The following is a 9,685-nucleotide window of genomic DNA, read 5'->3' on the forward strand; positions in this document are numbered from 1 at the left end:
GAGAAACAAGAGGAATTTCCGCGATTGACGACCGTGACCAACGTTCTAAACGAAAGAGGAGACAACGTCCGAAGAGCAGGACAGTCAAGTCAAGGGTGGAATTCACTCCAAAGACCAGCGGAGTAAGGTTGCACGAGATATCAAGTTTAGTCTTGATATTGTCTTGTCTTGTTTTGAATTTCAAGACAAGATTTTTAATTAGTTATCAAGACAATATCAAGACTAAGACTGTCAAGATTATTAGTCTTGTCAAGATTATTGGTTCCCAAAAAAACTAAAATATTTATATTTGTAAATGAAAAAAATATCACTATATACGATTTTAAAAAAATTTTATCCAATAAAAACATTTATATTCATAAATTTAAAAACATTTAATATTAATATAATATAACATTTTTATAAATTAGAAATCAAACTCGCAAATTTTAGACATTATAAAGAGCATTTCACCCAGGAATTGATGCACATTAGTGCTTTTAAAGATTTACTTTGTAATCTGGTTCTATTTTTTGACATAGTCAGAGTTCCTATTGAGAAAAGTCTTTCTACTGGCACGGACGAGATAATTGAACTTAAAATGTCTCGAGCCATTTTTGACAATGTGGGATAAATATGAACCTGATTTTTTTACCACTCCAAAATATTTATATCTGCACATTCCCTTGGAGCCTATAAATAGTTATTAATTTCTGGTTTCCATGAAACAGTAAATGTTTTTTTATATAAATAGACGGCATTTATATCGATTACATAGTAATAATTATAATTAAAATATAATACAATAGTAATAATTACTTCAAATTATATTACAAAAATTATGTTAAATATTATTTAAATAATTTTCTAATATTAGATGAAAAATTAATAAAATCGAGACAAGACAATACAAGACAAGATTTTTGCTACCAATATTCACTCAAGATCAAGATAAGATTTAAATTTTTGAAAATTTTCAATACCAATACAATGTTTTTACGAATTTTTATTGTCTTGTCTTGGGTCTTGTGCAACTCTAGAGCCCGGCCAGCGCTATCCTCAGAGGATGGAGGATATACAGCCTTCAGCGAAAATCGGGCTGTAGAATTTCAAATTATGATATCGATACGGCGTTTTCGCGAAGCGCAAGGATCCCTTGCGTGTCGCGGTGTGATTGGCCACAAATTCGCGCACCCCTGAGCGCAGAAATTGACGCCGCTATCGATCCTGGATCGCGAAATCCAGGGACGCTCTCTGATACGGGCGCTCGTCGCATACAGTCGGCTTTGCATTGTCATCAGTGCAGTTTTCGGGAGAGTTGCCGCTATCAAGATCAGCGGCAACTCAAGAAGACGAAATCATCGACGAGGATCAACCCCGGACACGGGAGCGAATATCGGTGAGTTTGCTTATTCAGGTTTCGCTATTTTTTAAGCCACGTACGCGATTCTGTCCGAAGACGGGCTCTGTCGGCGTCGCCATTTTGTCGCTTGGGCTTTGTACCACCGAGCTTTTGATTTTCGCGTATTTCGGGTGACCGGAGACGAGCGATCGAGGTATCAAGGACGACCGCCTTTATCTAACGATGGCCTTTATTAATTAATATAATTAATAAGGTACGTTTGTCTCTTCTCCGGGATTTGGGGTGTCTTAACACGCGACCGGCTCTCGTATATCCGTCACGTGTGCGATAAATTGCGGAGAATTCCAGGTAGAAATAAAACTCATAATGACATCACCTAAAAGTCATTTTAGAAAAATCATAATGATTTCACGTACTTTTGGCAATATTTTGGTGATATTTTGATTAACTTATTTTTGATATTAAACAATTCTAGCAAACTCTCTGTTGGAAAATATATATACTTCGCGTATGAAATCTTAAGAATCATAATAATATCATTTTTTATATATATTACGCAATTACTTGTTTATTTAATTATTCATGTATATTTTAATTATATTTAAGCAATATAATCTTTTGAAAATTACAATTTGAAATACAGGGTGTCCCAAGACTCATAATCAATTTTTCAAAGACAGATTCCTCGGATTATTTGCAGATGATTTTTCCTCAGCAAAAATGTCGATGAAGGCCATCATTTTTTGCGTGTTCTCGATTTTTGTCATCATATATCTTTGCAATTAAGCCTTAAATTAAAACTCAACCAAAGTAAACTCTATTTAGAATTAATCGAAGAATGTTGTTTTGTGGATATTTTATTTCTACAAAGCTTAGTTTACGAAAAACTCCTTATTTCCAATCACTTATAATTTGAAAATTATTAGTGCCTCGACATTTTCGTTGAGGAAAAATTGTCTTCAGATGATCCCAGGAATCTGTCTTTGAAAGATTGATTATGAGTTTCGGGACACTCTGTATAATGCGATTATTGAACTTAAAAATTTATTATTCTTTTTATCATCTTTAACTCATTTTTTAACTCATTTTTGTTTGGGTAACTTTTAAATGATAAATAAAATCATGATGACCTCATGAGTTTCGTGTTTTACCTGGGCATATTACTGTCGATTATAATAGCCAAATATTACAGGGAAAAGGTCAGTACGATAGATTAGCGCTTTCTCGGGTTATCGATTTTGTGCAAACATTCGACCGAATTGATTTGTGATTATTATCGCTGTCGATTTGACCTGTTATATTCATTTCGTTATTTCAAATTTCCGTATTGTGAATATTCTTTCTTGCTTTGATTCGTTATTTACTTTATTTTTATATTATTTTCTTTTTAGTAAATCTGTTATATTTTTCTTTATTAAGTTGTAATTTATTTGAGTGTTAGCCTTTCGGGACTGTTAAATTCCGTTATGTTTGCCGAATTTCGAAATTGTCTAAATCTCGCATAGTCAATCAACTTTTTCCAAGATCTCCTCTCGAAGGAGGAATATTATAAAAATTAAATTGAAAAAGACGTCGCAACAGGTTAATCCACTTTTTGAATTTTTTTTTTAAATTTTAATGTCAAAGCACGTGATTGATTAATAAAAAATTCAAAAAGTAGAGTTAATCATTTTAGCCTGTGAATGGTTCAATTATATATTACTTACATATATATATTTATATTTTTTTTCAGATTGTATTACATAATAAAAGGCATTAAAGGGACACATAACGCTTTGTAATGTTCCAGTATTATTAATTATATATAGCGATCCATCTCACCTTTACATCAGTATAATTTTCTTTACGAAAAGATAAAAAAAATATTTATTCTTAAAATAAAACATCTTAATAGCAAGTCTGAGAAATAAATTTTTACATTTTTGCAAAAAGGAAAAAGAATGTGTCATAAGAATAAATTGAATTTAATATGAATAATGATATATTTAAGAATATTTAAAACACACATATTTCTTATATTTAAAATACATAATTTCTCCATACATTTGATTTAAACTTTTATTAATAAAATTGCTTAATAAAATGATATTAATATTAATAAACAGTTAATTAATTGATGTATTAAAATTAAAACTTGAACTTATATAAACATACATATTCTTTCTCTTTTTTTCTTCTTTTACTTTTTCATCCTTTATAGCAGTAAAAAATTAAATTGATGCAAATCTTTCACAGTAGAAATTTTCGATATTATCGCTTGCATAACTTTTATCATTTAATGATAAATATCTTTATTAAAAATTTCATAGAATGAATTTTTTTATAGGTAAATATATGCATATATTTTTATCTCCTTCACTAAATTTTAAATAAATTTGGCAGAATTGATGTAAAAAACAAGATTAAAACATGTTTTCTTCAGACATATGCGTGCATACATGCACACAAATACATACATGTAGCAGATAAAATGCCTTATATATATGTTTTCTTTTTCTTAATCTGTTGGAAGCGTCTCAAAAATTGTACGGAGACTGTTACATTTAATATCTTATATCTTCAATATTTTATGTATATGAATTTTTAATAATTCGGATGTTTAATTTCTTTTACATATGTAAACTTTTAATAATCCTGATTAATATTTAATTTCTTTTATATAATAAATTAATATTAATATATAATAGTATTTATATAAAGATAGAAATATAAATACAACAGAAATTTAAATATCTTTTTTTTCTTGACTGCTTTCTTTTTTATTATTTTATCGAATTATTTAATCTCTCTCTCTCTTTCTTTCTATTCGCACAAATAATATATTATATAATCATTAGGTGAGAGTTTATCAAAGTCGTAGTTAATCGCAAAAAGCCGAGTTGTATTTGTACCAAATCCGTATATGCTATCGCATTTGGTTATATTGCTATCGGTCATATTTGCTATCGTATTGTGCAAAAGTCTGTCCATAATTAAAATGATTCTTTTATTTATTCTTTTAATGATTATTGCAATGATTATTGGTTATTAATACGAATGTATTCATATTTATTATCTTTTATTGTGTGATTTTTAACATAAATCATTCTTAAATGCTTGAAGAAATATCACTGATACAAAATCAATGCCTCCATTAACTTTGTGTTGCAATTTCTGTTATTTTCATGCAATTTTTTTATCTGCATAAATACTGCTCGAAAACTTTTACATAACAATAATATATTTTAAAGCTTTTATTCTTATAAGTAATTATTATTTTTTTAATTGAGAAAATTTATTAGACTGTAATGTTTTAACTTGTTTTTAAAAAATTATACTAAAATTTCGGCATTAATTATCTCAATATACAATCATTGTAATTTATCTTTCTGTTTTGTTCAATAAAAAAACTTTAATCCATATCTGCTAAAAACACCCGAGAAAAGTTAAAGCATCTCAACATACTTGAAAGAGATACTTCTAAAAAAACGTGAATTATTTTCGAATAAAACAAACCCGATTGCCGGATTGATAATGTGTCAAAGGGGAGACAAAATTATCAATATATAAAGATAATTATTACACAAACAGAAAGATTGGCGACCGATTATCGGTGTTTCTTGGGTCTATTACCTCATTAAGGGTACTGCAATCATGTACTTGAAACTTTTTTATCTCTTAGAGATCAGTAAATAATGCAGGTCACGATAATTGCAGTGAGCCGATCCGCGAAGCAAGCACGAGGATGAAAGCGATTGCGTTGTTCCTGACGGCTACGTGCCTGGTTCAGGTATCTATCTCACGCTCGCGAATACCTGCCCGCCGCCAACACACCGCCGACAATGCCTACCTGATTAAGCAGAAGAACATCTACGAGCTATTCTGGCACATCGACCAACCCACCGTCTATCACCCGGAGCTCTACCAAAAGGCGCAATCCTTCAACTTCCAAGACAACCTCGCTTCGTTCAACAATCAGGTATATTGGATGCAGTAGTTGATCAGAGCCATATATATTTAAAAAAATAATGAAACTATGAAAATATATTTTGTACATTATTAATGATTGTTAATTAAGAATGCAGCAAACACCAGTAACATATATAACAGTTATATAACAGTCATATAACATGTAACAGTTATATAACTGTTATATTGGTGAGTGTGAAATTACAACTAACAGTTATATAAGTGTTACTTGGTGTTTGCTGGGAAGACAGTAGAGAAGATAGATTTTTATAACAAAATTTATAACATTTTACCTATTTGTATCGAACGAGAAGCTGTTGAAACCCCAGAATAATTCGTTGCAATCCTGCTTTAACAAGTTTATAATTTTTTCGATTGTCCGGTTGTTCTAGGCAGCGGTTACCGAGTTCCTACAGCGATTGGAATACGGAATAGTCCCGCGAGGAATACTGTTCTCCGGCGACCAACATTACCATGAAGCGATCAATCTGTTCTATGTCTTCCTCAGCGCCAAGGATTTTGAGACCCTTTATAATGTTGCCGTTTGGGCGCGTTTCAATGTGAATGAATACGTGTATATTTACGCGTTGATGGTTGCCGTCCTGCATCATCCCGACACCAGACGCATCCATCTACCCCCGCTTTACGAAATACTCCCCCATTACTTCTTCAACGAGGAAGTTATACATAAGGCCCATCACATCGCCTTGGGCAACAGGCAAAGTTAGTACACTAGTCAAACCGAATTATATTTATTTTATTCTTAAATTATTCCATTTTCTTACATCAGTTAATAATCTCGCTTCAAATTTCTCTAATATATTTAATTTATGCCCGAGAATTAAAGTTCTTCAGAAAAATGGCTTCATAAGAATTCTACCCTCTTTTTCCAAGATATTAATTATCAGTGTGCTAAAAATACAACGTCTTACTTCTTTAGATTAGAAGAATGCGAAAAGAAGACCACCCAGCAAACATCAAGTAACATTTATACAATTGTTAGTTATAATTTCCCATACTTGGTGTTTGCTGGATATCTATTTATGTTTAGGAATAAATATTTGTTTATACATTTCCTTTGTCTATAGTAGAACAAAGTCGCTCAGATCAACCGACCAATTGTAACAAGAACGCCATTACATTGAAATATTAATTGAGTTATTCAATTTCAGGTGCCGTGAATGAAACAGTCGGAAGTGTAAATTACTATTACATTCCTGCCAACTACAGCGACTGGTACATAGTGCACGACCATGGGGTTTCGGATTATCATAAATTAAGCTACTTCACCGAGGACGTCGGTTTGACTTCTTTCTATGTCGCAAGCATCCACGACTTCCCACACTGGCTAAGCAGCGATACACATAATTTGCTCCCGTTCTTCCGCGGCGAATGGTATTTGTACTTGCATCATCAGATTCTCGCTCGTTATAATCTGGAGAGACTGTCGAATAATCTCATCGACGTCGAGTACGTTGACATAAACAAGCCCGTCGTTCCTTATTATCCGAAGCTGCAACATCCCAATGGAGCGTCGTTCCCCCAACGTCCCGTTGGTTTCAAGATCCCTGTTAACATGCACGAGGATGTCCAGGTTGGTAATATGTCGAAACTAAGATGACCAAGAAACATCGAAAGGGTGTTCCAGAGATGGAGAATATCCTTTGGATGTTGTCTGGAAAGTTGTTTGGAAAATAGCTTTCGTTAATGGGGGCGTTGTTACTAATGATAATCGAATGGAATCATTATTTATTAATAAATTAAATCATTAATTATTATCTTTTTACGATTATTCGACACAGGCCCTGCAGGACGCCCATGTTCGCATTTCCGACGCCATTGCCAGCGGCCATATCGTTGACGCGAACGGCAATCCAATCGATATTTACAAGACCGTGGACGGTCTCAATCAACTCGGCAACATTATCCAAGGAAACGCCGATTCCGTCAATCCCGGGTACTATGGACAAATGGACTCATTGTACAGGAAAGTCTTTGGGGTAACCCCGGTACACCACACCACCTCGAACAACGTTATCCCTAGCGCTCTTGATATGTTGAGCACCTGTTTGAGAGATCCCCTGTTTTATAGGATACACAAGAATATTGTTAGCTACTGGACGAAGTAAGTTTAAGCAAACCCTATCCGATAAAATTGAGGAATTTTGCAAACCCAATCCGATACAATTGAGGAATTTTGGGATTAATTATTCAACATGTTGTCGTAGATACAAGCAACACTTGCCGAAATACACACACGAGGAACTCGTCTTCCCAGGCGTGCATGTCGAATCCGTCACCGTTGACCAACTGGTAACATTCTTCGATCACTTTGACTCGTTGATCAGCAACGCTGTGCCCGTGAGCAGCCACAAACAGGCGCAATCGACGATGATCAAAGCGCGTCAGAACCGTCTTAATCACAAGCCCTTCAGCTATCATGTCACAGTCCATAGCGACAAGTACGTCAAGGCGGTCGTTCGCGTTTTCATTGGACCCAAATATGACGTTTACGGCCGTGAAGTAGACATAAGCGAGAGCCATTATAACTTCTTTGAGATGGATCAGTGGGTCGTTGACCGTAAGTGTCAGATTATTTCTCAGCTCGCACCTTCTTTCTTTGTCGAATTTCTCTCTTCGAGCGAGATATATAAGATTATAACAGTTTCTCGATCATTAATCATGTTAATAACGTTACAGTGATACCTGGTCCCAACGAACTCAACCGCTGCAGCTACGAGTTTCTCTATGCCGCTCCAGATGAGGTCCCAAGCGATGTCCTGTACAGGAAGGTCGTGAAGGCTCTCGAGAATGACGAACTCTTCGCCTATTCAGAACAGCTTTATGGCTTCCCTGATCGTCTGCTAATTCCCAAAGGCAAGAAGAAGGGCTTGACGTTCAAACTCTTCGTGGCTGTGTCGAGTTTTAGCAAAACGCTTGGCTTATACATGGATTCCCCCGTCTGGGGTTCCAACGTATTGGACGATCGTTGGTTGGGATACCCACTTGATAGACCGATTCCTTTCAACTTCAGCAAAATACCCAATTTCTTCATGAAGGACGTCGTGATTACTCATAAGCAGGGGGATAAGTTGCATTGAACCAACGTGTAACAATAATGTTTTGCAATCGTCCCATTATGACGTCAGATTATACTCCTTATAACTTTATTTAGCACGCGCGATCGCGTTAGCTAAGAGAGAGATATATAGATAAGAGATATGGATACCTTGCCTTTAGCATTTTACGTGTAACACGTAAATTACATCTCCCAGAAGAAGAAATAAATTTTACAAAACACCCTCTCACATTTATCTCTGTCTTTCTGTGCTGTATCTTTTAATTTCAGTTGATCTTCTTTGATTTCTCTCTCGATTCTTCGATTTATTCGTAAAAGTACATTCCATTAAAAAATTGCGAAATTAAAAGCATATGTTTATCAACTATTTTCATCGTTGGATAATTAAAATAAACAGTCGAATAAGAAATAAGCTTTTTTAGTACGTAAGCAAAATCACGTGTCTTTTCCGATTGGAAAAGCCACATGATCTTTCTGATTAGAATTCTGATTAGAATTTGACATTGCTTTGAACAGAATCGACACAATTCGATGTTTGAAAATATTTTACGACGATGCAAATATGCGATTTATAAATGATTATATATGAAGTTTTTTAAATAGAGTCGCTGATGTTGTAATGTTACGATAAACAAGAATAAATATTTATTGCATATGTGGTTTATAATCGACATGTATTTATTTTTACCATGATAAAATCTTGAAATATGAAACATTAGATAAGATACTGTGGTAATATTTTCCAGTGAGATGTATAGTCGATAATAATTAATTCCTTAAATAGCTTTGGTATTTAAATGTCATCAAACTATTATTAATATTTACTGGATAATTAAATAAAAAATATTATAATATAAATTAAATATATTAAATATATTAAATAATTACATAAATTCAATTAAATTAATTAAATATATTAAATATATTAAATAATTAAATAAATTAAATTAAATAAATTAAATAAAAATTATTATATATTTATTATTAAAAAATTTTCTAATTAATTCTAAATGCACAGTGTACGTGTTGTATAAAAATATATTAACTGATCGAATAATTACTTTGAGAGTGAATGAAATTTGAAATTGATTTTCATATATAATGTGTTCTAATGAATTAATTAAGTAATGCATAATACCCTTCATTAACGCCGTCAAAGAGACAAGCGATTGTATCAAGTCATAACAACAGTCAAGTTGTTCAGATCACGGATCATGAGATGAGGACCTTTCGAGAGGATGATTAATAATTCCGCGAATACGCTCTCTCGGATACGGTCATCTCAGACAGCAGACTCAAATAAATCGCCATAGCGT

At 33.2% G+C, this 9,685-nt stretch overlaps 1 protein-coding gene across 1 annotated transcript; it reads left to right on the plus strand.

Annotated features, from left to right (window-relative positions):
• Window positions 1-1,186: 1,186 nt before the first annotated feature.
• On the plus strand, window positions 1,187-8,824 carry LOC105250771 (larval serum protein 1 alpha chain). Its single transcript, XM_011257038.3, has 7 exons — window positions 1,187-1,378; window positions 5,039-5,300; window positions 5,683-6,013; window positions 6,463-6,884; window positions 7,093-7,415; window positions 7,519-7,871; window positions 7,991-8,824. Exons 2-7 carry the CDS (start codon window positions 5,067-5,069, stop codon window positions 8,389-8,391), a joined length of 2,064 nt encoding a protein of 687 aa, XP_011255340.2. The 5' UTR covers window positions 1,187-1,378; window positions 5,039-5,066; the 3' UTR covers window positions 8,392-8,824.
• The last annotated feature ends 861 nt before the right edge of the window (window positions 8,825-9,685 follow it).

Source organism: Camponotus floridanus, unplaced genomic scaffold, assembly GCF_003227725.1.
Source record: "Camponotus floridanus strain SB8 unplaced genomic scaffold, Cflo_v7.5 scaffold32, whole genome shotgun sequence".
Classification (NCBI taxonomy): Eukaryota; Metazoa; Arthropoda; class Insecta; order Hymenoptera; family Formicidae; genus Camponotus; species Camponotus floridanus.